The sequence below is a fragment of the Anguilla anguilla genome, chromosome 2 (genome assembly GCF_013347855.1).
Source record: "Anguilla anguilla isolate fAngAng1 chromosome 2, fAngAng1.pri, whole genome shotgun sequence".
In the NCBI taxonomy this organism is placed as follows: Eukaryota; Metazoa; Chordata; class Actinopteri; order Anguilliformes; family Anguillidae; genus Anguilla; species Anguilla anguilla.
Genome location: NC_049202.1, coordinates 59,048,131 through 59,075,222, shown reverse-complemented (window position 1 = coordinate 59,075,222; position 27,092 = coordinate 59,048,131). Strand labels below are relative to the sequence as shown.

Genomic DNA, 27,092 nt, shown 5'->3' with positions numbered 1-27,092 from the left:
ATAGCAGTGTCTTTGGAAGTTCATCACATTTGCTGTCCTTTCTGAACCGATGTTGCTTTAAAGCAGTATCTGTTCAAATGCCTACATAAGGATCATATAGTTTTAAAGTGCCCTAAGGTTCTGTTGACTGCTCAATGGACAGTGGTCACTCCTGGCTCAGGGCTGATGTATAATGCTCGTGTACAGGAGACCTCTGGATTGAAACAGTGCTGCAGTCATTAATGCATGTTATGAAACATTTCTAATAGGAATCAATAAAATGTATACAACACAATAAACGTTGATATAACACACTTAAATAATAACTTATTGAGATAACCTTTATTTTTTATAAGTTCCCTGACATGGAATGGACACCTAGCTGTTTACCTGACTATAAACACAAACATACGGACTTTCACATTTCTCCAGAGGAAGAAAGTGCTGCATCACACATGTGCTTTGGCGTATGCACACACTGTTATTTTCCTGCCACACACAGGGGGAAAGCTGCAGAACGGTTATAAAATACACAGGCATGTCATACTTCTCTGATTACCTCCTCTAGAAAAAAAAATTAAAGTACCAATATAGCGGGCGCTGCGGCTCATTAGCTTCTCTTCATGAGCATGTGATCAGAGTACAGAAACCACGCGAGCGTCTCCAACCTGCAGCTCCGTCTATATCTCGAGCAGAGGAGAGAGGAGCATGGCACTAAATGCAGACGCACATGGTAACCGTTGCAGCTTCCTGCAGCTCTGTTTGGATTAGGATACTCTGCGATTTCAGAGGGGATGGCAGCCACTCTGAGAGCTTCTCAGTGTCACAGTTAAATGTGTAACTTTCACAGCTTTCTTCAGGTCAGCGTAGTTCAGCTGGGCATGCTAGAGTGATGCAAATTTCTATTGCAAATTACACCTCAGCCAACATAATCAATTTGTGAATAATATTTCTGTAAATAATATTCCGAACATCATTTAGCATTCAAACAGAGTTACATTAAAAACTTTAGGGTTATCTAAGACTTTAAAAGTTGCAGAAATAGTGTGGTTACAGTATGATTTCAGATGCAGTTGACTCTTACTCTGCCAAGTTTCTGTTCATGACCAAAAGGCTCAATTTTGGTCGAACCAGACAATTGATTTACACAATTGCTCTCACTAAGGCCTTTGTTTGTGCAGCATTTCCAAAGAGCCTGTTGGTATGACGGTGTGATTGTATGGTTGAATATGAGACTTGGGGATCTCAAAAAAAAAAAAATTCAAACTGTGATCCTTGGGCTCTTCTTTACCTCCCTCATCTTTCTCGCTGGGTGGGGGGGCCATATGTATCCCAACGTTGCTGCTTCTTTTATAGGAAGGTTGCCGATATTTACAAATCGTTCAAGATGCAATCTTCAAACACATTAGTTAATCCTCTTCCCAGACAACCACCCCCATTCCCAACTCAGTACCCCTCCCCCCTTCTCTCTTTCTGCTTCATCTCATAGGGGGCGACATAGCTCAGGAGGTAAGACCGATTGTCTGGCAGTCGGAGGGTTGCCGGTTCAAACCTCGCCCTGGGCGTGTCAAAGTGTCCTTGAGCAAGACACCTAACCCCTAATTGCTCTGGCGAATGAGAGGCATCAATTGTAAAGCGCTTTGGATAAAAGCGCTATATAAATGCAGTCCATTTACCATTTACCATCTCCTCTTCTCTCTCTTTACCAAGTCTCTTGTTTCTGTTATCTCCTCTCATACTCTATCTTCCAGGTCACATCTCCAGTCTGTTCTGACCCCTGGTGGTGGAATGAGCTTCTGACTGCAGTCAGAACAGCAGAAACCCTGCTCATCTTCCCACTGTAGTCAGGACAGCAGAAGCCCTGCTCATCTTCCCACTGTAGTCAGGACAGCAGAAACCCTGCTCATCTTCCCACTGTAGTCAGGACAGCAGAAACCCTGCTCATCTTCCCACTGCAGTCAGGACAGCTGAATCCCTGCCAATCTTCCCACTGCAGTCAGGACAGCAGAAACCCTGCCCATCTTCCCACTGCAGTCAGGACAGCAGAAACCCTGCCCATCTTCCACTGTATACTGAAGACTCAGCATCACAGATTCCACCATGGCTCCCCTAACCTACTTTTTTTCTTTGGATTTTCTTTAGAATTATGTTGCAGGTTCAGCTGTGAAAAGATAAGTTATCTGTCTAATGGTACTTGCATTTATCACAGTGTAACAGTTGTTTTGTAGGGTAACATTACACTTATTAGTTATAAAGTGGCATCTATGCCTTCTTACTGAATTGCCACCTATTCATTTATTTTTAAATTTTTATTTTTTTGTTCATTATGTCCCGAGATTTGGTCCCTGTATTTGTTCCCCCGAGCGTTTTATCTTCCTCCTGGGGAGGTTGTGACCTCACTCGTTGGATTCCTAAGGATTCAGACTGGGTCTTATCTCTGTAGTGTGATTTGGAGAGTGGTTTTGTGGTTTTTTATGATTCTGCTTTTTTCCCAGTGCTTCCATTCCCCAGGACAGCCTCATTGCAGTACGGCCAACCAGATGGCCAGTTCCTGATAGACCAGAGCATCTTACAGATAAGTAGTGTAAGCTGCACTACACACCTGTGTCAAGCACATATATGAATATGATTATTCTGTAACATTTGGAAACTCCTGCAGTTCCCTGGGAATGATAAAGAAAATATATGTTACATTACATTACATTACAGGCATTTGGCAGACGCTCTTATCCAGAGCGACGTACAACAAAGTGTATAACCATAACCAGGAACAAGTATGACGAAACCCCTAGAGAGAAGTACCGGTCCAAGTACAGGGAACAACCGCATAGTTCAACCTGGACCCTGGTGGTTAAACTGATTAACACTAACAACGAGAACGGCAACAACGCAATCTATGGAAAAATAAAAATAAATAAAAATACAAGTAGTCGTTAAGACTGGCGCATCAACTAAGTCACCTATTAAACAGCTGCCTAGTTACAACCCTAAGTTTAGTCATTTACAGGGGGGAAAGGGATGGGGAGAGGTGCAGCCTGAAGAGGTGGGTCTTCAGTCGTCGTTTGAAATGGGTCACAGTCTCAGCTGTTCTGACCTCCACAGGGAGGTCATTCCACCATCGTGGGGCCAGAACAGAGAGGAGACGTGTTCTGGAAGTGCAGGTGCGAAGAGGGGGAGGTGCTAGGCGTCCTGAGGTAGCAGAACGGAGGGATCTGGCTGGCATGTAGGGTTTGAATATCTTGTGAAGGTATGCTGGGGCTGATCCCTTGACTGCCTGGTATGCTAGAACCAATGTTTTGAATTTGATGCGAGCTATAACAGGCAGCCAGTGGAGGGTAGTGAGCAGGGGAGTTACGTGGGAGTGTCTGGGGAGGTTGAAGACCAGACGAGCCGCAGCATTCTGAATGAGCTGCAGGGGTCTGGTGGCAGATGCCGGTAGTCCAGCCAGAAGAGAGTTGCAGTAGTCCAGGCGGGATAGAACCATTGCTTGGACCAGGAGCTGGGTTGAGTAGGTGGTGAGAAAGGGGCGGATTCTGCGGATATTGTATAGGAAAAATCTGCATGCCCGGGTTACTGCTGCAATGTTGTTGGAGAGGGACAGCCTGTTGTCCATCATCACTCCGAGATTCTTGGCGCAGGGTGATGATGTCACTACGGTGTCCCCTAAGGAAATGGAAAAGTCGAGGAGGGGAGAGGATAGAGCAGGAATAAAGATTAGCTCCGTCTTTCCCGGGTTGAGCTTCAGGTGGTGATTCTCCATCCAGCTCTGTATGTCCCTCAGGCAAGCGGAGATGCGGGCGGGGACCTGTGTGTCCGATGGGGAGAAGGAGAGAAAGAGTTGCGTGTCGTCGGCATAGGAATGATAGGACAAGCCATGGGCAGATATTACAGGGCCAAGGGATCTGGTGTACATGTGTACATATGTAAAGTGTAAAGTCAAATTGCAAAAGTTTGTGTAAAGGGGTTTCCTCTGTAACAAGTGCTTCAATACTAACACCGTTACTAGAATGGATAAAATCAGGTAAGTATGGACCAGATCAGAAGACAACAGATTCGACTCGAGAGAGAGAGGCAGTTTGCACATCAAGAATGAAGCACACGGAAGCAGGATCTGTATTTCAAAGGTAAGAGAATGATTTTTTTTCTTTTAATTTTAATTTTCCCTTTTTGGTTCTCTGTACCCTTTGTTTTTATTACAAAGTAGAAAGCATTAAACAACAACAGTACACATATCTACAAAATGGGAAAAGATGGGAAAAAATACAAGTTGGTCCCAAGCCCTTTTACTTTGTGTCTGTATTTATATTTTCTCTGGTTCCACTAATTTTTGACTATTTTTCCTATCTTTATACCTTAACCATACTTTTAGTATTTATTTGATGTGTTTCAGTTAATCCCTATTATTAGTTATTTGGTTCTAGTATGATTTGTCACTAATTAGACTTTAGGACTTTTATTTTGAAACCAAAACTTTTATTTTGAAACCAAAACCCTTATGTAGTACTACTGCATAGTACCTATGCAAAGGAAACTTATCACACTATAACACCAAAACACTTTTCTAAAACACTATCTGTGCAAATCAGTTTAGTCCGTGTGGTTGTTGGACCACTTGTTGCTGAGTTCCAGTTTGTAGAATTCAAACTCTTGTCCTACCACCATTTTAGAAGGCACAACTGAACTCTTTCCTTCTCTTTAAAATTGCAGGTCGATTCCATGGGTGGCTCGCCAGTCCGCGCGCCGCTGTAGCTCTCCAGGGAAGGCAAGCAGGGCGGACGAATCCAGGATCCAGCACAGCAGTTCAAATCCAACAACAAAAAAAACAACACTCCAACAAAAAAAACCCGGCCTTGCAACACAAAGCCAAAAGACTCATCAGTAGTCTGTACATTCAGATTATTAAGACATAGTATACACTGTGAACATCTAAATTGTATAACACTTGTAACCTTCCATTTACTCTGTTAAATAAACTTGGTGAAAGCTTAGGCTATAGCAATTGTCAATCTGTTCTCATTCTGTCAGCATATCTAGATTCTGATTAACTGGAAGTAGAATTAGCCACCATTAGCTCACTCAATTCACTACTCATATCTTGCAGTGCTTCCAAACTTACCCACTGACGTTTCCTCGCAGCACTAGCTAGCTAGCTAGTTACGTTAGCTTTCTAATAAAAGGTACCACAACATACATTCGTTTTAAGTAACATTTAACAAAGAGTACGCCGATGTGGCTTCGATATTCGATTACACAGGAGATACACTTTCAGAACTCAACCGGAGAATTTTCAAATGCCCTTCTAGCTAACGTTACATCACATTGTCCCCGCTTCAATATATTTTCAGCTTGCTATGTGGCGAACTGCCTGGTTCGTCTACCACCACAGTCACAAAGCAGGAAACAGCCCTGCTGTTAGCCCGGCCTACACCCCACAAATCAATTATACACATTTGCCGGTTTAGCCGCGAGTTGCTATAGCTAGCCAACTTAGCTAGCTGCTACTACCAGAGCTTTAAATCACATGAAGCTAGCTACTTAGCAACCTTCATTTTCGGATCTTTTTTTTATTACGAATACGTTTAACATTTTCGTTTCTGAACACACCCAAGCTAACTGATACTACGGCAGTGAAATAAGATAGATAGTCTTAGAATGGGAACTCACCAAGGGAATATGTTCAAAGTTGTACAAAGTTCGGTTTTCAACGATCTTAATGGCGAATGCAGAAAATTTTCTTTCACGCGGTCGTCACCCAAGGCGATAGAAGAACGCTGCAAATCTTCGTTATTTCTTTATAAATCTGTTTCTTTTCAAGTTACTGTCACTCCTCAATAAAATATCTGCAATTGTATCCTAAATTCACTTGTAATTCACTTCGAATTAGCTTAATCTGTTCAGAGAAAGTTTCGCATGTCTGCTGTCGCTCAAGCCATCTTGACCAGAGGAAGTTAGGGCGGGCTTGTCATCTGACTGACCAATCAACAAATGTACAACAAGTATCATTATCCGCATTGGTTGTCTAATCCTTCTATCAACTTATCTTTCTGCACATAAATAAAATGTATTTTTCCTTATTAAAAGTATTTTTCTTTTGTCTCCATTTTGAATGGTAATTTACTTGCTACTAGTTATTTACAATTGTTTTTCTTTGTTTCATCTATTCAATTTGTGTCCTGGAACCCTGGGTTACATCTGCACATCATAACAAATCTGCTGAAAATACATCTTTCGGTCTACTTAAAAATTGAAAGTATTGGAAAATGTTTAATTAAGTTAGCCAGGGATAGTCTTTAGCTCATGAATAGTCAAATCTATTCATGAGCTCATGAATGACTACAGTTAAAATGTGTGTACATAATTGAGCTTCATTCAGTAATTCAGAAGCAGGTCCAGCCTCCAGGATTGGGGTCTCCACCCATTTTGTTCTGACAATTTAATGGGTGGAGACCCCAATCCTGGAGGCTGGACCTGCTTCTGAATGTATATTTACACAACCTGCCATTCATTCATTCATAAGTATCTGGTTTTGTTCTTCAGGAAATGGATTCTGCTAGTGAAAGCACCAGGAAAAGCACTGCGTTACTTCCTATAGAAACACCCAAAATGCACGTGGACATTGGCCCGTTCCTGGATATCTGTCTTGCATCAAACCGCCCATCGACAGGTACCTGCTTCCTGCTACTGGTGTTACGATGGCCATTCTTCAGAGGTGAGGAGAACATCCTGTCATGCAGTTATGTTGAAATCCCTAAAAGGATCCTCATATTCTTTGGATTTAGGAGAGGCTTCTTTCAATAAAATAAATGAGATGAAGGACAGTGTCTCCTCACTGAAGTTCATCACCAGCATACTCCTTCAAGCTGAGCTGCACATTCAAGCATATTCAGAAACGGTAACAACTTTACTTTTTACACTGTGCTATTTATTGTTGTGTGTTCAGGAATTCTCGTGTAAGATAGGACTGCATGTGATCAGAAACACCAGCAAATGAACAACTCCAGTGACCTTTGACCTTTAACACTGTTTTTTTTCCATTCAGATCATCAACATTTTGCCACAGAAATGTCAGCCAGGCTCTGTGTTCCATCAGACAGCAAGGATGGTCATGTCCATGACACCGGCTTTGAATGTGCTCATGATTTTGGTCTTCTGATGAATTTTATCCACATGTAAAGTATTTGCATCAGGAGGGCTTGTATTTGTCATAATCCATGTGTTTGTCCATTTTTGATTAGAGACACTAAAGAAAAAATTAGAAGAATCAGAAGAATGCTTTCTTCCTCCCATCGTAATAACTGGAACCTGAAGGTGAGAAACAGAAATTAGTAATTGGCAAAATTAATACTGCTCGATACTATCATATACTGTAGATGAGTCTGATTAATTTCCGTTACTTTCAGAATGTGAAGCTTTAATGGAATCTATGGCTGAAGTATTGCACTGCTGTTTGTGCAACAGCTTATATTAGAAATGTGTATTTACACCATTTGATATTTCATAAAGGCAAGTGTCAGAGAGCTGCAAAAAAGCTGCATGAAAATGTGTGAAGAGAGAGATGCACTTGACTTGATGCTGGAGGAGAGAGAGAACAGAATAAAAAGTGCCGATCTGGAGCAGGAGGAATTTAAGAAGACATTTCAAGAGAAAGAGATGGCTCTACAGCAGAGAGTACCAAGCAAGACTGTGTTAAGGGAGACCAAATATGACATCTAAATAAGGTAACCATGGCAATGGGAGAGTGAGGCTTCATGAACTCCATTATAGGTGGGACTACCGTGTGCTGTTAGTCATTGACATTGATATGAACCAATCTATCAAGTTTGGTCTCCATAGCAGACCACTTTGACTGGATCAATTGTATCAACTGTTAATAACTCATAATAACTCCACCCATTTCGGGGCCTGTGTCTTATTCCAAGTAGCAGTCATTGGAGAGAAAAGGGAATAATATTGATGCTAATTTTAGAAGTAACTGAATCTGAGTTAACAATGGACAGACACTTAACAGAAAGCTTAAATTGTATTTGAATGATGAAGCTTTTGATTATTTTTTAACGTGCTGGAATCCTGTACAGGATAGATGAGTGTCACATGGTGCACACCTCCATGTGCTGTGAACCGGTTTATAAAAAGCACCCAAGTTACTGCTGGCTCCAGCACAGTGTAAGACTGAAGCTGGTGTGCTTCGTGCTGCAGGAAGCTGGGGCAGCTTGAGCAGCACTGGAGAGAAAAGCTGAAAAGAGTGATGGAGGAGAGGAGCGAGCACGAGCAGTGTGTGAAGAAGGAGATCCAGGCTCTGCTCCTTAAGCTGTTCAAGACTGAGCAGCTGCACCAGACCCAGGTGAGCACATCCAGCGAGTACCAATGCACCACTCTACCCTCTCTACAGTCATGTCTGTCTCCTATTATAGGATTGCATACATATGTGTGGGTCTTAGGAACACCTTTAATCTCCATGTTCTCCTATTCCATTGCAGATATGTGACTATGAGGTCAAGTACAGGGACTCACTAAAACTAGTGTCTGAGCTGCATTGTCAAATCGAGGAGCGTGAGGTGAGAGACTGAAATGGAGGTCGGCAGGAAGATCCGCTATTAAAAATAAAATAAATCAAATAATATTACGCTTTTGAGGTTCATTTAACATGGCACCAAAGCGAGTTAAATTCAGTGTTTATTAAAAGTAAAACAATGGTATGTGAGAACAGTTACTGCTCACACATGGACACAGATGGGAAAGGAGATGTTTAGAGACGTTTGTGCAGCCTGGCTGTGAGCTTCAGGTGCTCATTGGTCAGTGTCATGGCGGACGTCACATAAGCAATAAGAACAGGGCTGACCACACTCAGATCACACAGCTCCTGCAGAAGACCGACAACATGGAGGAGGAGAGGAACAGGAGGCTCCAGCAGCATTAGAGAGAGACATCAGAGACGATCCAGAGGGAAGTGGAAGAAGAGAAGAAATAAGAAGAGGAAAAGAACATAATAAAGGAGGGTGGGAAGAGGCAGGAGCTCCAGGGAGTGACACAGATGAGAAAAACAGCAGGAGGATTGGGTTATTTAAGCATAATGTCAGAGGAAAGGGAATATTCACACTGCATTTATCTCCTGAGCTGAACCTCTCCTGGTCAAAATCCCTGTTATGACATTACTTGGGGGCCTGGATGGATGACCTCGATCATCTACACTGCATTTTGATAAACACGGGCTCTTAATTGTCTCAGCTAATTTAATACCACAGGCCATAATCTGTACAAACTCTGTGATTATTTGCTTTAACAGATTCCTATTTAGCCTGTCTTTAACTGTTGATACCAGGCTAGTATAAACCATTTTATCATCAATGTTTCAGTCTTTTTACTTTACTTGCTGTATATTGGGAGGCTCAGGCTTGCTCTAGCCCATTTTTTAAATTTGCCGTTTTGGCTGACCGTGAAACATGGCCTCTGCTGACCTCGCATGGTCACAGATGAGTACAGCATCAGCATTAACCCCCTGCAGGATATCTCACTCCGGTATAGAGACTTAAACATTAAAACAAAGAGAGGTTGGTATGAAATTAGTGTCTAAGTTAAGTTTATTAATCAGTGTTGTTCATTTGTTTATTTAGTGGCCTCCCCTTGCTCTCATACCTTCTGTTTCTGTCTTGTAGGAGGGTGTAGTTACAAGGCAAAGGCCACACATTTACACAGACAGTGGTGGAATGGTCATTGGTCACAGGTGTTCATCTCACCTGCAGGTCGAGGCATCATGAACATCTGACCACCAGCACATCCCCTACATCTGAGAGGTTACAGAACACCTTCACTTCCCCACATACATTAATTCCCCAAGCTGTCACAACAAAAGAGAATTTAGTTCTCACTTGACTGTCTGATGAAATGAAGATTTTTAAATTTTGAAAATGGATTAGGTGAGCACATAGGTAATTGGATATTGGGGAAACAGAGTGTGAAGTGAGATTGGGGTAGTTGGAGCAACATTCATATGCATTATATCTGGCAATGGTAGATGCTGGCAGGTGAGTGTCTGTATTGTGAAATGCTTGCATATTTTCACCACTAGATGTCAGTAAACTCCCACTAAAATCCCATTCAGTGAATGTGGGGAAATGCCAGTCTTTCTCTGTGACATTACCAGACTTCTGTTCATCGGTTCTGCCTTTCAGCAGGTGAACAGAAATGCCACGATATAAACGAGTGTTTGTACGTCAGGAGTAGCACTGTCTCCTAAATTTATTTGGCCGGAACTACGGGTGTAATGGGGGTTGGGCGCACATGTGGAATGCTGATGGCAGAACAGAATCATTTGTAGACTGCCAGAGAGGTGGGAGATCTCTGGTGTTCATTGAGAGAATTAGTTGAGCAGAATGGGTATGAAATTAAAGGGGCATGTAGGATCGATGAGGATAAAGAGATTCCCCCAGGGGGGTGGGACGGGGTGGAGATTCCTTGTGTGCCAGTTAATTATATTTTGGTTTATTCTTGGTGGCCAAGTCTGTATTGTGTCTCAAAATACTTTTAACCTTTGGTACAGTACTTTTGTGTGGTGTCCGTGATGTGATTGGTCGTGCTTGTAACCTGGACGAGGGGCTTATCTGGCGGCAGACGGGGGGAGAAGCCATAGCCTGGAAGCCAGAGTGTACAACGACGTTGGCAAAACCGCGGACCAGGCTGGAGGCGCTGTGGGAAGTTGGAACAGGAAGTGCAGCAGTTTCCTGAGAAGTCTTTAGTTTATTCAGAGCTCAGAGTGCAGTAACTCCGCGCCCTCTATCTATTTGCTCTTCAGTTTCCCACATAGTGGTCCTTAGCTATGACTTAACACAACTCTTCTGCTGCAGCCAATCAGCTCCCAAGCCTGGAGAAACAGACAGAACACAAATGATTCTGTGGCCAAGCAGCCATGAAGTCCGCATATGCAAGAAGGCTGGAGCCAGTTAGACTCTCTGAGCTGACGGAGCATGGTGGCCAGATGTTGGGCTTTGACTGGGCATTGTTGGGCATTGTTTTTGCAGAGTTCATTATAGTAGAACCTCTACTCTCCATCACCATCAGGGAATCCATGGTGCTGGATAGTAGAAAATTTTGTATAGTAGAGCGTACCCTAAAGATTAGGCAGGAGCCAAATTAGTGAAGTATTTATTTATTAATTTGTTTAAAAAAACTCTATGTATTATTTTATTGCTCAAGGCCCCCACCTGCTGGCCAAATGATTTTACAATAGCTTCTATTTTCAAGTAAATGTCAGAGGGACATGCACTGTAAGTTCAAAGGAGATCAGAGGAGCTGCTATGTTGTGATGGGACGGTCCTCCTCACAAACTGAAGCCACCTTTCTGTGGACCACACTACAGCCTCTGGACAGCACAGTAGCCAATCACATGCACCCAGGGCTTCACTCTAGCCAATTGTGAGCTGCTCTGCGGGACCAACATTCACAGTCAGCTCTGGCACAGTCAGGTATTTTAGTCCATGCAGTGTTTCATTTCACAGAGGACCAGTGCATTTAAGCAAGGTGCTGCCCTAAAGTCTCTCTGATTCCCTGTGATAACAAGTGGAGTTCTGCACTTTTTCTTTAGTTTATAAAAAAGAAGAGAAGAGAACATGAAGCTGGTTTGCTGTGCAGGACCTACTTCCTTATTTTTGCTGTCACAATCAGAACCCCCCAAAAGTGTTATAATGGTAGAGGGAAATTGGTTATTGTTGCTCTGTGGTAAATGGATGTGAATATGAGACAAAAGTACAGTCAGCATTTAATATCATGGTATGTGTGTGACCATTTCACAGAAACTGCTTTCTTTGTGTTGAGTCCCCCTTATTTCAGCTTTGTAAAAGTAAAAAAAAAAATTAAAATTAAAAAGCAGAAGTTCTTTCCTCCACACTTTCAGCTTTCCATTGCTTTGGTTTTTATTTTTTTTATTTTTTTTTGTCTCATCTGTTCATGAGACTGCTTCCAAACTCTTCAGGCTTGTCTTTGTATTTTTTGGCAAATTCTAATCTGGCCTTTAGATTCTTGACGTTGATGTGAGGTTTTGCATTTTGCTGTTTCGCCTCTATAATTCTGCTCTCAGAGTCTTCTGCATTTGGCAGCTTGCTATATTTTCACCCCTGCCCTCTGGAGACTGCTGGTGACATCACTGACCGTAGTTTTAGGGTTCTCCTTCACAACTCTTCACAGGATTCATCTGTCATCAACTGCAGTAGAACTCATACAGGTACTTACAGTTGTATGTAGCCTACACAACTCATATACAAGTTTGGATAGTTTATTCTCTGTTTGGCACTGTGAGTGCCTGTGGGTTTTCTGGCTTCTGTTGTTGGTGGCTTTTTGTCAGTAGACAGGAAATGTAAGAGTGACCTTCTACAGATACATATTTAAATTTAGTTGATTTTAGTTACAGAAAAGCGGAAGGTAAAGCAGTGATGAAGTAGAAGGCATCTGTGAGAATTTTTTCACAACTTGCTGTCCACACAAGCAGATAAGAAAAGAATGCATTAGAGGTGCTGTACAGTATGTATAATAGCACAGGGGTTTCTTTTTTATCGCCCTTTTGATCACTGAAGTTGAAGCACTAAACTTCCTCTTGAATCATGCCGGCAAACAGAGGGGTCACATTGATCTGTGAGTACTACCGAATCAGTTTTTTAATGTAAAGGTTTTTAACAGACAAGTATGTTTTTGTGGTGAAATTTGCATATGATTGAAAAAAAAAAACAACAACAACACATTTGTTAAGTTATGCTTAAATTAATAAGTATAATTTGACCTCACTAATACTAAAATGCTGTACAACATATGGGCTGCATTGGAATGACCTGCGTTATGGGAAAAGAAGAAAAGTATGAGTGAAGAAGTATGCTTTTGCTTCAGAAGATAACATACCTTGAATGATCACTAACAATTTTTTGTGAAAGAAGAAATACTATTTTATTTATCTGTTTTTTAAATGAGACATTGGACAGTTAGTAACTGCCCCAGAACTAGCTTGATAACTAAATTTCATCAGTAGTCCCTTGGCAGGTGGGGTTGTACATACAAAAAATATGTACAAGCAGCAATTTGCAATTAGAATAAAAAGGTTGGTGTGCATCAATACACTCTAGCAGTAAAATAAAAATATATAAATAATCGCAAAATGTGCCACTGTAGCATATTGTGCTACAAATAAAATAATAAAACAAAAAATTACATGATAAAAGGTAAAATAATTGCACTTACTAATATGACAGAGGTGATATGTAACTGGCTTTTTAACCAAAACTCAGTGTATTTTTGCACAGAACATGTAAAGGCTTCAAATATGTTCAGACAAACAGATATACTTTCCATTCAAACTGATCATTGCCGAACTCAAACACTGACTGTTGGACCTGAGTTTACCCAACTTCCAAAGTACTGCATGAATGACATCTTGAAATCAAACAGCTTGAAATCAAATGATGGGGATGTATTTAGACTTTATTTGGAACATATTTATAGTTTTGTATTTTTCTTGCACTTATTGCATTTCTTTCGCCATTTCGATGATGATGTCAATGATAACTGTCTTTTTTTTTTTACAGTGCTGAGTCTAATGACAAGACTGGGTGAGTGTTACTAGATTTTAAAACAAGCCCCACCTTTTGTTACCTGATAATTTATCAGAGAAAAACCTTATTCAGACAGTTTGGTGAAACTTACGATTGATAACAGAATGTACTGCTTCACAAAAAATCTGTCTCACAGCATTATGACGTGATTAATTTGACGGTAATGTAGAAATATTATTCTGTGAGACTCGAGGCATGTCCTACAGTAGGGGGTGATACAGAGATCACAAACAGAAGCAGTTCTTTACTCTTCTAAAATAATGAAGCCACAGCATTAATCAGTCACTATAAACATGTCATGAGTATTTAAACACATGTACTGACGTAGTGCATGCACTGTTTGTACAGGGAGCCCAAAGGATGTATTGACTCTGCAGCCTAACTGGCCCCTGTTCTTCACTGGAGAGACCGTCACTCTCAGGTGTTCGGGACGGCCATACAGACATCACGGATTCATGTGGTACAGAAATGAATCGAATATTGTTGTGTTAAAGCACGAATCCCAAGAAAACATCTACACCATCACACCTGTTACTGAAGCCCACAGTGGTGAATACACGTGTTCCGCTGAATCCACGAGTGATCCTGTCAGACTGAACGTGTCAGGTGAGTCACAACTGGTCAGCAGCTGAACACTGGTGGTCTCACTCGTCCCACAGAGAGACCATATTTAACACATTTATTCAATCTTCCCCAGTGCACATTGTGCTTCCCGTACCAGTTCATTTATTACAGGCAAATATAAATTTAACTTATTTTCACTTAAATGGGCTGGGAATACCACCAATTGGGTTGAGTTTCTGACTGTCACACTGTTTGTATTGTTAATATTTTTGCACCTGTATGTTTTAATCCATTGAATGTAGCCTTTTCTATCTGTTATGATAGAATGAGAGAACCTACTGCTTTAGCTCTTTGTCTCAACCCCAATCAGAGCATGCCTGTCCCTCTGTAGTCATGTCTACACTCCACTAGCAAATTTGTATATACAAGTTGTGTAAATTGCTCTGGGTAGGAGCATCTGCTAATGCCTGTAATGTAGTGTAATGTAATGAGGGGTTAGAGCTGTGACACAGTCTGTCCGTCTTCACAGCCTCGCCCACACCCATTCTGAGATAGTCACATGCTTTCCCAGTACATGGATAAGCGAACCATGTTCTACTGTATCACAGATTAAAGCCAGTTTGCACTATGTGTTTGATTATGCCATTATTAGGAACCTGGGGGAGAGATTCAGTCTGTTCTCTCTGTTATAGAGATACGCCCGCTTGTCCTGACTGTCTCTCCACTCAGGCAGTTATATGCAAGAGAACATGTCAGTCTCTCTTGTAAGGTTACAATGACTTCAGCTGGCTGGGAATATTACTGGTAAAAAGGTATTGAATCACATGACATTGCCCATATTTCCAGAACATCTAAAGGCTTGTACACCCTCAGTGCTGCTCCTCTTACACACACAGGGGGGAGACCCAGTCTGTTACACAGAGTATAGTTACCCCACCCACATACAGGCATCAGGTGAGTGGTGAGTACTGACAGGCATTATTCAGTGTGCAAAATTGGCACATTCCCATAATGCACTGGGTCCAACTGCTGTGATGATTCTGGGGTCCTGTTCCTTAGTTTATTTCTTGTACCATTACGATCAGGATTAGAGCTTTTTCATTTCTGATTTTTGAATATCTTCTCTTAATATCATTGAAAATAGGAATGCAGCTGCCCTGGTTTTTGTCCTTCATTTAGGGTGATTAGTTTTTTCCATAGTCATAAAAATACTGGCATGACAACAGATCTGTGACCCAGTCTGTTTCCTTTCCACAGCCCTGCCTAAAGCCACTCTGACTGTAGAGCCAAAATGGCGCCCACTGTACAATGGAGAGACCGTCACCCTGAGGTGTGAGGTGGACTCCTACAGCAACTGGATATATTCCTGGTACAAAGACCAGACCCAGATGGCTGTGTCTCAGACTGCTGGTCACAGTGTAACTGGTAACAGACTCACCATCCCTGGAGCTGCTGGGTCTGACCAGGGGCAGTACTGGTGTGAGGGGAGGCTGGAGGGGAGAAAAGTGACATCACAGCGCAGCGACTCCATCACTCTGACTGTTGCAGGTAATTGAGCCATTCAGTGGTGTCATTAAGGATGTCTTGTGTCATATCCTACAACTTTAATTGAATAGCAACGTAGTGTATATAGGTTTATGCTGTTTAATAAATTTATACTGTCAATACCATATATGTGTTTCTGTCAGGACCACTGTCATCAAGTAGAACTTTATTGACAATAAAGGCAATACAGTTATGTTTGGCGGTATGGCTCTGTTCTGGAGCTCTCCCGCCAACCACGCAGCCCGCGTGGATAAAGCCGGGAGGCCAGCAGCCAAACCCCCCCTAGAGGGGTACACACAGAACAGATCCAGCAGCAAAGCAGTTTTTAACACATATTAATGGAGCAAATGCAATTTCTTAACACATAAGGATGGAGCAATACAACTTCTTAACACATAGGAATGGAGAATGCAAATTCTTGACGCATGGGGATGGAGCTGGGGTGGTGGAGGGGATTTACGAAGCAACGTGCAGCGCTTGCATGCAGGAGGAGCAGCCGAATGAGTAGAGGGAGGATGTTTAAGTAGACCGCCCTGTTAGTGAATGTACTGTGATAGGCGAACATCACTCAGCTGAGCCATCAGCTGATTCAGCCGGAGCGCTTGACTCTCGTGACCTGCCAGAACTACGCGATGCTCCATTTTTGGTGTGTGCATGCGTCCATGAGTGGTTGGTTGTGTGTGTGTGTGTGTGTGTGTGGGGGGGGGGGGGGGGGTTATAGTCATATGCTAAAAATACAAACATTTTTCACCAGCACTGACAGACTATGAGGCACAGAGAGGAGGCAGAGTTACAGGACATTCTCGCTTCTTTTTCTCGTTAATTAGGCACATCAGTGATTCTGCCCATCGCACTTGGAGTTGGATTCTGTCTGATTGTTTTAGCCCTGATTTTCATTCTCTTCCAGAAACACCGCAGGAACAAAGGTGAGATTGTCATGCTGCCTAACTGAACGTTTCAGATGAATTTGTTCATTAATCTGTGCCTACAATGTGTGTGTGTGCACAGTACATACATACAGACAGGTTTATTTTTGATGTATCTTCAAATACATACAGTCCCCACAGTGCTTGCCTGCTTACATCTGGCTGTGACACGCTGTGCCCGAGAACCACCCAGTTTTTCATTAGCTCACCCGAACAAACAAAGGTTCATACTCCCACGCCCCTCCCCCCTTGCCCTTAGCCCACGGTACACCTGTAACTAGATACGCTACTAGTGCTAACCCCCTTCTTACTCACCTGTCTCTCGGTGTCTGTCTGCTCTACAGGTTTACCATGCCTGGCCTGGTCCCGCTCAGAGTAAGTCACGGCCATACGTGAGCTACCATTAGCACAGGAAAACCTACCATTTTATACCCTGATTCAAATGTCCCTTTCTTTCTTTCTCATCCTCCAACTACCATATTGCTCTTCCACTCTCTCTGTACCTTATCCTCTCTCTCTCTCTATCTCTCTCTCTCTCTCTCTGTCTCTCTGTCCTCTCTCTAGTTCCTCTGTGCACACTCAGGCCAGTGCAGCTGTAGGGACCCAGCCCTACACTGTGGATCAGGCAACAGGTCAGTATCTTTATGGATGGTGATTCTGTCCCTTTTCACTGAGGGGGGCATTAGATACTCAAAGACAGTGAAAGCACTGTCTCTCATTCCCTGTCCAGAGCAATGGAGTTTACCATGTGAAAATCTGGGCACCTGTAACAGTCAGGCAGAGTGCCTGAATGTGTTCCACTCTTTATCTCTCTCCCCCAATACATCTCTCTGCTTTTTCTCTCTTCTCTTCTTTTCTCTCTTCTCTCCTCTCCCCTCTCTACTTCTCTTCTTCTCTTGTCTTCTCTTCTCTTCTCTTCTCTTCTCTTCTCTTCTCTTCTCTCCTCTCATCTCCTCTTCTCTCCTCTTCTCTCCTCTTCTCTCCTCCTCTCTGCCCTTTCAGGTTTGAGCCAGGCTGCTGGACCCAGCTGTGAGCCCCTGCATTCTCAGGCCAATGTGACCAATCAGAAGAAGAAAAGGAAAGGTGAGTCATCGCTCTGCCCTAGACCTGCTGCTCTGTGAGAACAGGGAGACACACTTAGAGACCAGTACACGAGTGAAAATACTTAAAAATCGTCTCAGATCCTCACAGGAATAATAAATAAATAACATATCTGATACATGCTGAATGTTGGGCATTCTCTTGATAACAAGAATGAAGAATGCGTTTTACACTGGGATATCGATTTATTGCTACAGCATTAGAAGTTAGTTCTAAAAAATACAGAATTGCGTTGCTGTTATTCAAGCGTCCTGGAATTGTTGCATCTGAATGAAGTGGAGAAGAATTGCAGGGGACAAGAATATATTTGTATTTTCAAGCATTAGAAATCACAGTCACTCATTAAATAATAATGCCATTGGTTTGAGTGTGGGGCACAGATGCAGTCTTTTCTCTCTGACAGGCATGAGTTAAATCGGTAAAAGATTTTCACTTTCTCTGGGTTCTGAAGCCCCTTTATGCATGCTGGCTTTCACTCCTGCCAATCTCTCGATCATTGAATTTAAAATGTGTTTAAATCCTCCCATAGTTTCATAATTAAAGTAATATCTACACATTTGGGCTCATTTGGCTTTGTTTTGAAGACCACAATTAGTTTAGCATCTGTGACACAATGTGGCCGGCAGGCTAGTTTAATGGTTTGAGCACTCGCCCTGTAACCCAAAGGCTACAGGTTCGATTCTCAAATTGTTCATGTCTGCTATGCCCTTGAATTAGGTGTTTCAACTGAATTTCTCCTGTAGAATTCCAGTTCTGTCACTGTTACTGAATGCGTCAAAGATAAAACTTTGCTCTTCCTCATTCGCTCGATTGCTTTCTCAGAAGCTGGGGGCCATGAGGATGTGGTTTGCTCAGAACACCCCCAGTAAAACATTGTTTTATCTCTCTGCTTATTTAAAACAGAATAATGCATTTTTAGCTTATATTCCTATGAAATGCATATATTGTTTTACATTTTATCAGTGCATTCTCTCTCTCTCTCTCTCTATCTCAATCTCTGACGTCCAAGAAGCTGAAGGTTGTGACAATGTCGTTTACTCAATCGTGGCCTTGGAGGACCAGAAGAAAAAGAAGCGGAAGGAGAAGAACACTCAGAGTAAGAACAAGGCACCTGCTAAATGCCTGTAATGTTAAATGTAAAAGAACAGGTTTTCATGGTGTTATCACTGGAGGATTGATTTTGCCTGCATAGGGCTGGCAGGGTAGCGTAATGTGTAAGACACTGACCTTATGACTCCGTGGTTGTAGGTTTGAGCTATGCCCTTGTGCAAACTAATTAATCTGAGTTGCATCAGTAAAATGTCAGTTGTGGGTAAATTGAGTTAAGTCATTCTACCAAAGAGCATCCTCCAAATGGCCTGAATGTAATGCAACGGCATTTTTATTAATTTTTTTGGTGGCAGTGAGGTACAAATTTTAAGGAACTGGGCTTTGCTATATTTGAATAAATGAGACAGATCACTGGCTGCAGGCTGCTCAGTCTTACGTTCACTTTTCTGCTGTAAAACACCCCACCCCAACGCCCATGAAGCAGATGCTCTGTGATTTACGGCATTCAACAGTCACTAGAGATATCAGACAGTACAGGGAATGCTCACTGCATTCCATTAACAAGTACTGGGTATACAACTGAACCAGATATCCTACAAACTGATGTGACAGGCTTTCAGTTGAAAGGCTGTGGTTTCGACTCCCAGCTTGTGCAAGGTGCTTGAACTTTAGTGAAATTATCCAGCTGTACAAATGGATTAAACAGAAAAAACTGCTCTGCGTAAGAGAGGCTGCTGAATACCTGTTAATTACTTTACATTACAGGCATTTAGCAGTCACTCTTATACAGAGACTTACACTCAATGTATTGTGTTAATGCACTGTGTTAATGTACTCTGTTAATGTACTGCGTTAATGTACTGTGTAAATGCACTGTGTTAATGTACTGTGTTAATGAGCTATGTTAATGCACCGTATTAATGTACTGTGCTAATGCACTGTGTTAATATACTGTGACAGTAGAATGCACTGTGTGGGAATCCACATACAGAAGATTGTCTACCTGTTCTGTGAACATAAAAATGGATTTAAAAAAAAAAATGTATTGTAGCTTATATGCAATGTTATTTTTTTTCTGATTTTGAAAGTGTATTCATGAAGGCATAAATGCTCATTTCTCTCTTTCTCTCTCTGTATCTGTCTCTCTCTCTGTCTGTCATTCTCTCTCTCTTTCTCTCTCAATCTCAAATGTCCAAGATGCTGAAGGTGGTAATGACGTTGTTTATTCAACCCTGGCCTTGGAGGACCAGAAGAAGAAGAAGAAGGAGAAGAACACTGAGAGTAAGATTAGCACTGACTTTCCCTGTATCACAGAAAAATAAACTATATTTTAAAAAAGAATAATGTATTCACAGCAAATTACAGACCTTATAGCTGACAACCAGCATGGGTAAATCAGTCAGGTCTCCTCAATTCAGTACTGAAATTATTGTAATCTATCAGCTTCCCATAGGGTACCAATTGTCACCAGCATACAGCAAAATGGCTGGCCTTAAGTCAAATCACAGTGCACATTTTACATTGCATTGCAGGCATTTAGTGAATTATCTCATCCAGAGCAACGTACGTAGCTGCTTTTTTAAACACGGCACTTGTTTATACGGCTGAATATTTACTGAAGCAGCTCCACTCCAGGTGACTTGCTCAAGGGTTCCATCTAGGAATCAAACCAGCGACTGTTGGAGCATAAGCCCCCAGTTCATTAACCATTGCACGACAATGCCAGCTGTACTCTGTACATTGACAAGAGTGCAGTTTACTCAACTGTGGACCTGGATAAACAGAAGATGAAGAGGAATGTGAGAGAAGACTGTCTCTATCTGTTCATTGAAGGCAAAATAGTGTATTGTAGTTTATATCCTATGAAATTATTTTATTTTGTCATTTTGCAAGTGCATTTATGAAGGCATAAACTCTCTCTCTCTCTCTCTCTCTCTCTCTCTCTCAACCTCTAATGTCCAAGAAGCTGAAGGTGGTAATGATGTTGTTTATTCAACCCTGGCCTTGGAGGACCAGAAGAAGAAGAAGAAGAAGAAGAAGAAGGAGAAGAACACCGCAAGTAAGATTGATACTGACTTTACCTGTCACAGAAAAATAAACATTGTACATTGACGAGAGCACATTTTAATCCCCCTGTGGACTGAAATACACACGTTGTGGTTGAATTAACACTGAACCCTTAAAGCCTCATCTTGAAAGTAGACACAAGCAAAATCATTCTCTATGCTGCGCTACAGGTTTGATCTCAGCTCTCTGCCTCCCCCTGCAGATGGCGACGCAGACGTGCTGTATTCCACAGTCAGGACTGGACAAAGAGAGCAACACTGGCTCCCTGATCCTCCGCCTTTATAGCTTCCTCCAGACCAGGTTTTACTTCATGCTGGTTATAAAGCGCTGCATTCTCCTATAGATGCCTGACCTTGAGGATCAGTACAGCACAGTACAGATCAGCATTTCCCCTCCCCATTTCAAATATTGCTGAATGTGTTTTTACTTTATTTTTTACTGACTATAAAATATTGTATCAAAGCTTAGATTCATATTCATGAAGTATGCCATAATAGGACTGCTTTTGACTTTTAGTTTATAGTGGATAAGATTAGGATTTTGACAGTGGAAACATGGTCTTAGATCAGTGCTCCCACTACAAGATACTTTATGAATATGGGTCTGGGTCTTTATTCAACACAGAAGAATTATCCGCTCCTTATTTCAACATGCATCTGCTTTCACGGTATTTTATTAACCCATAGACCTGTAATAGATGTACATCAGTATTATCTGAAAGTGAATCCCGGAGGGGTTATATGGTTTCTTTTAATTAAAAATGCTGAAAACAGTAAATCAAATTATTTCAAGACTACTTTCAAAGTGATTCTAGATAGCCATAAATAAAAATATGAAAAAAGGCTTTCAGTTGAACAATCGCAGATGATAAAAAAATGAGAGAGATTACAGATACGATGCAACGCAAAAGAATTAGATACCTCAATGAACCAAAATAAATGAGTAAATCACATTACCCGTTCTAGGAGCGTCTCGGTGCTCACCAGTGACCCCTTCTGGCCAACTGGGTGACTACAGCCTGCATGCACAACCCCGGTAAAAGTTGTTCTCTGACTCCTGGCGGCCTGCAAAGAAGAATCATGTGTTTTAGCGGAGAGTGTGTGCTTTTCCGAAATATCACCAACTGAACGAGAAAACAGAAAAAATACACAAACACACCTATGCAGAGGTTTCCAGAACCAAGAGAACATTTCGGTAAGAGAAAATAAAAAGAATAAGTCAACTCATTCCTAGAGGAACTCCAAGCTTGCATCGCCTGGTCTTGATTTAATTGATTTATCTTTCAATTAAATAAAGTTTTTTCCGCAATTGTAAAGCACTTTACGCAGAGACGCTGTCACAGATACGCTTTACAGTGAACTCAGAAAATATCTGCGGTTCTTTGGGCTGGCCGCGTGATTCATCCGGATAGAACACAGAATTCCAGCACGGTGACGTGCTCCGCGGACTGGCATGACATCCTGACAGTGCTGGTGCCAGGCATGGACGGACAGGAGTGCTGCTTCGCCCGGCCAAGCCCGGATCGGCCAAACCCCACTTGAGTGCAAGGGACTCTACACAGTCCGCCTGCAGAGAGCGCTAATTGCAAACGTTCATAAACATATAACAATACGAAACCGTCCTTTGGTCTTCCCTTCTTATGCCATCACTATCCATACATCCATCCACCCATGTCCTGTTCATCTAACCATCCATTCCGTTAATCCGAAGCAATCACAAATTTCTACCACAACAGCGCCTGACCTGGATAATCAGGTGACGGCAGCCTGTCTTAGCCAGCTGCGTTGATGTTTTATCCCGCCACAGCAATGACGCGCCTCAACTAGTGTAGGCTATGTGGTGATTTACTGTGTCATTGTGATAATAGGCCTACGAGTTTCTTTGAATTTGGGAAACAGGAAATTAAAGAAGGTGTAGGCTACAGTTTCACTTCTATGAAAGTCCTGCAATAGCGTTACTGAATTTGTATTTTTAATATCTTGGGGGGGGGGGGGGGGGGGTTTCAATGAAAATACAAAAGTTATTAACAGCTGCTAAGCATACCCGGGTCATAACTGAAACCGCATCCTTGGAAAAGAAACGTATTTTACAGGTATTCCAAAAAGCCGTATTTCCATTCAACATCAAACGTCACAAATTTAAATCTGATGATAGGCTACCGTTTGCGAGGCAGCTGCTCAGTGACAGGACAAACGCCATGCAGAAACATTTATTTACTTCCTTAGCCTACTTGCTTATTTATTCATCCGTTTGCTATCTTTTTATTTTTACCTTACCGCGAAGACTTTGTGACGGATGGACTGAAGCGCGGGTGGCCCTTTAAGAGAAGAAGAGGAGGGGGCTTAGAGCTGGGTTACGGCTCTGTTTTGTGTCCCTGTCAGTGAGCAAGCGAGAAGCCATCAAGTGAGGAGTGGTCGGCAATGACGGAGGCTCAGCGAAAGGCGAGGTAAGGGCATCTGGGAATCTCTTTCTAACTTCAAAGTCGGTTTGAGTTGAAATATTAAAATAAACGGAGTAATGAATTGCTCTTCGAATTCTGATGATAAATGAATCGAAATGTTTCCCATCCACTCGCGGCTAATTCCCGGCGACGGGTGGCACAGATCTAACAGTATCCGCTTCCTTTTCGTTTTGTCCCCATTCAGCACGGATATCTCAATTCTCCGACCCTTTGCTTCCCTTTGTTTAGCCTACATGCGTCCACGTGTGGTAGTGTAACTTGTGTTTTGGTATCCCAGCGAGAAATTCGTTTTGGGAACTGTCCTGTGATATCTCTGACTGAGTGCAACGGTGGGAAACAAGAAAGGATACGCACAATACGGGTGATGGGTTTAGCAGTAAATCTGCCGACGGTTACCGTTGTCGACTATCGCAGTAGTCTAAATAACTCACATTGAAAGATGAGTGGTTTCCCGTAACGACGAGAAAGGAAATATCTTTTCTGTTCGCTGGGATAACGGTTCTTCCACGTGTCACGCCATATAACAATGAAATATAATATCTTATTCGAGTACAGTTGGCAATTGATATCTGTATCAAATAAAAAATGTTTTGAGCGTCACTAACAGTATCCCTACGGAACAGCAATAGGCAATGTTTATATTCATTGGCCGGAATATGTCTGTGCTCAAGAAGCAAACTCTTGATTGCAACCTGAAGCTGTTCTGACGATGACCATGGAAAAAAATCGTTTTTTTTCCTTCCAAATTTATGATTCCCAACACAGGGGAGAGGATGGGTCTGTGTCTTTTCTGAGTCACCATTATTTACAGATGTTCCCGATTTGCGATGTTTTTTTGTGACGCATATTCCAATTAGGTTACACAACGGGTGATCAAATTTGAAACCCTTGACGTTGATTAAATGTTCCGAAAATAATTATCTGTTGCTGCAGACGGGGAAACAACAATGAAGGCATCCAGAAAACAATGGCTGTTTCTAGTGAGATGTGAACACAGAAAAAAAAAACCAATCGCTAAGTTTAAATGTGCGGATAGAAAGCGTTTTTTTATCCAGAAAATATCTCCGTTTCAACACATTTCACATTTTTGTGGTCAGGGGTGCAGCATTTATTAAGCTTGGAGATATTAACCTATCGTAGTTATGTGGATTAGAATACAGCTGACTGTTTTCCCACTATACCAGTTTCTAAATGCATTATGACAATAGTTGTGAACTTTGTTTTTCATTGTTTAATGTCTTTTCTCTTTTCTTATATTTTTGATGGCTGATAGCTGAGACTACTCTGCATACATAAGAAAAGAGAAACACTGGTTTATCATTACCAAAGAAACCACATTTAGTGAAGTAGCAGATGTGTACATAATGGGGTTTGTTTTGTAATTAATGAAATGTCTTTTAAAAATACCTTTTTATTTCAATTTTTCCATGCATTTTAGTTGTAGCCATAGTATAAGAGAGATTAATTCACTCACTTTATGGGTTCCGATTACCACCCTGTCACACCATATATTCTTGTATATGCACAGGTTTATATCCTCCACATATCCCTCATCTCTGTGTCTCTCCACAGGTAGACTGGTATTCGGTCTGGGAGCTGCTCCTCTCCTGCTGGCCTCCATTATACTGTGTGTGAAATGGTGCAGGAAACCAGGTGATGTCATTTTACAGGGGAACACATCTAAAAACAACGTGTGTTTCAGATTTCAGGCTGCAACACTGTTCATTCTCACTCCCAGTTCTCTCCCTCTGTTGTGTTTATACATGTTTGTTGATGTGCAGGGTCGTCTAATGAAGCAGCTGTCAAATACAATGAAGAGAATGTGGAAGTTGACTAATAAAACCTTCACACAGAAGCTGGATCAGTGTGCTCATGTGAAATGAAGAACGTTTGAGAGCTCAGGATTATTTTTCAATGTGATGCTTCTCAGCTTGCAGGAGGGGAAATCCTGATTGAGGGTGCAGTAATGGGGACACTCAGTGAGTTTTGGGAATGAAGCAGTCGTGCCTTTAGAGTGCAGGATCTGTATAATATATCTGAGGTTCTGATTCACCAGAGCTGGACTTGTGGTCTTTGTCTAAGTTAGTCTGCTTTCATTGCTGTATGTTGGTTTCAGGTCCTACGTTCAACTTTATATATTATGCAGTAAACTCGCTGCAAGCTTACATACAGCCTAAACAGCTGAGACTCTGCAACATGTTCAACATGCATTTCATGTGTCTGCTTTTATTAGTATTTCATTAAATGGACTTTAAAGTGTGTTCTTTTTTGTTCCTTCTTTATTTTGTTAACATAAGAAATAAATGAAAAAAATGAACATGTGTAATGTAACATCCCCAGTAGGTCAGTTATAGCATCTTCCACTGTGGTGAACAACACAATCTACTCCAAGTGTGAGGAGGAGAAACCGAACAGGAATGCTGAGCTGAATGTGGAGAGAGAAGCTGAGGGCTCGATTGTTTTTATTATATTATTTTTATATAATTACTGTTAATACTACTACTGTAATAACAATGTTACCAGTCATAACTTTCTTGTGTTCATTCTTCGTGGGGATGCACTGTGAAAAATAAATATTAATAAATAAGTAGTCTAATTCTGGCATTTGTCTCTCTTGATGCTATATTATGCTGATTCCACCATATTATTTTGACTACATTGTCATTTTGATATTGCTTGTAATAGCATATCGTTATTAAAAATGTTATTAGTTGCGGTATTTCTGTTTTTGCATGAAGTTTTCGATGATAACAAAGAGTAATCACATATGAAAAATAAATAGGCCATCATTGTCAGGACTGGCGAGGGAATGGACCCAAATGCAGAGTAAAAAAATCCAAGAACTCCAAAAGAAAAATTCACACAATGACTTTAATTACCAAAACTAAGGAACAAACGCAGGAAACCAAAAAATGCCTCGCAGGGGAAATCCCAAAAACACAAAAGAAAAATACAAAAAAACAGAAAACAGAAAATCCAAAAATCGCAAGAAGAAAAACATACAGTACAGAACTTCGGGCAGGGCAGGAACTCATGGGCAGAAACACAGAGGCAGAAAAACATGTGGAAACACAAGGAACCAGCACCCGAGCCAGGGAAGCAAAGAACTTAAATAGACATGACACTAACGAGACACAGGAGGGCACAATGCACAATAAGACCACAGAGAGGGAAGGGAAAACGAGATAACCAAAAAACAATGATAGAATAATTGAAAACAATAATACAATTAAACAGGGAAAAGGAACAGAACTACAAACTGAAGTACCGCCATCTGGCGGCCCAAAAAAGTAAACGCAAACAAACAGAACTATGACAATCAAAATTAAAAAATGAGAATAGCTGCATTTAATTTGATCTTAAATAATGTTCAGCACAAATTGGCCAGGGCAATGAAGGGATAGGCTGTTGGCTTGACAAGCGTTTTTGAGGAAGTAGGCTACAAGTGATTTACATTACCGGCATTTAGCAGACACTGTTATCCAGAGCGACTTACACAACTTTTACATTGCATCTACTTTGGATCCATTTATACAGCTGCACTTATACTGAAACAATGCAGGCTAGGTACCTTGCTCAAGGGTACAACGGCTGTGTCCTACACAGGAATCAAACCTGTGACCTTTGGGTTACAAGACCAGTTCTACTCATTATACTGTGCTATCGCTCATGCTAACATAATAGCAGTGTCTTTGGAAGTTCATCACATTTGCTGTCCTTTCTGAACCGATGTTGCTTTAAAGCAGTATCCGTTCAAATGCCTACATAAGGATCATATAGTTATAAGAGCCCTAAGGTTCTGTTGACCTC

The 27,092-nt window shown here is 41.6% G+C and overlaps 3 protein-coding genes and 3 long non-coding RNA genes across 9 annotated transcripts in view; 4 read left to right on the top strand and 2 right to left on the bottom strand.

The window, feature by feature from the left end:
- LOC118219848 (hemicentin-1-like) overlaps window positions 1-27,092 on the top strand; it is a 508,226-nt gene that overhangs the window by 230,325 nt on the left and 250,809 nt on the right. Inside the window, exon 27 of the mRNA XM_035403310.1 lies at window positions 15,390-15,680. Coding sequence (XP_035259201.1) covers window positions 15,390-15,680 — 291 coding nt within the window. The remainder of the gene's footprint in view (window positions 1-15,389; window positions 15,681-27,092) is intronic.
- Window positions 1-27,092, top strand: part of LOC118219862 (high affinity immunoglobulin gamma Fc receptor I-like) — a 221,744-nt gene that overhangs the window by 5,857 nt on the left and 188,795 nt on the right. Inside the window, exon 2 of the mRNA XM_035403353.1 lies at window positions 13,542-13,565. Coding sequence (XP_035259244.1) covers window positions 13,542-13,565 — 24 coding nt within the window. The remainder of the gene's footprint in view (window positions 1-13,541; window positions 13,566-27,092) is intronic.
- On the bottom strand, window positions 4,512-6,019 carry LOC118219880. Its single transcript, XR_004763866.1, has 2 exons — window positions 5,644-6,019; window positions 4,512-4,828 (listed from the first exon to the last, which is right to left on the bottom strand). It is a non-coding gene; the product is annotated as an uncharacterized LOC118219880 (long non-coding RNA).
- LOC118219878 lies at window positions 6,499-8,536 on the top strand. Of its 2 annotated transcripts, XR_004763864.1 has the most exons (6): window positions 6,499-6,643; window positions 6,759-6,871; window positions 7,019-7,287; window positions 7,483-7,697; window positions 8,176-8,320; window positions 8,457-8,536. It is a non-coding gene; the product is annotated as an uncharacterized LOC118219878 (long non-coding RNA). The 2 variants fall into 2 exon arrangements; XR_004763863.1 differs by having other exon boundaries at window positions 6,500-6,643; window positions 7,483-8,320.
- On the bottom strand, window positions 17,512-23,235 carry LOC118219888. The gene is made up of 3 exons (XR_004763876.1): window positions 23,098-23,235; window positions 21,778-21,885; window positions 17,512-17,640 (listed from the first exon to the last, which is right to left on the bottom strand). It is a non-coding gene; the product is annotated as an uncharacterized LOC118219888 (long non-coding RNA).
- LOC118219876 (DEAD-box ATP-dependent RNA helicase 27-like) lies at window positions 18,576-25,119 on the top strand. 3 transcript variants are annotated; one of them, XM_035403382.1, is made up of 5 exons: window positions 18,620-18,800; window positions 19,952-20,035; window positions 20,718-20,813; window positions 21,024-21,121; window positions 21,787-21,858. In XM_035403382.1, the coding sequence occupies exons 1-4, from the start codon at window positions 18,635-18,637 to the stop codon at window positions 21,104-21,106; spliced, it is 429 nt and encodes a 142-aa protein (XP_035259273.1). In that variant the 5' UTR covers window positions 18,620-18,634; the 3' UTR covers window positions 21,107-21,121; window positions 21,787-21,858. The 3 variants fall into 3 exon arrangements, 2 of the variants coding, with proteins under 2 accessions (XP_035259272.1, XP_035259273.1); XM_035403381.1 differs by lacking the exon at window positions 21,787-21,858 and having other exon boundaries at window positions 18,576-18,800; window positions 21,024-21,665; XR_004763862.1 differs by lacking the exons at window positions 18,620-18,800; window positions 19,952-20,035; window positions 20,718-20,813; window positions 21,024-21,121; window positions 21,787-21,858 and adding exons at window positions 22,856-22,913; window positions 23,105-23,267; window positions 24,855-24,935; window positions 25,064-25,119.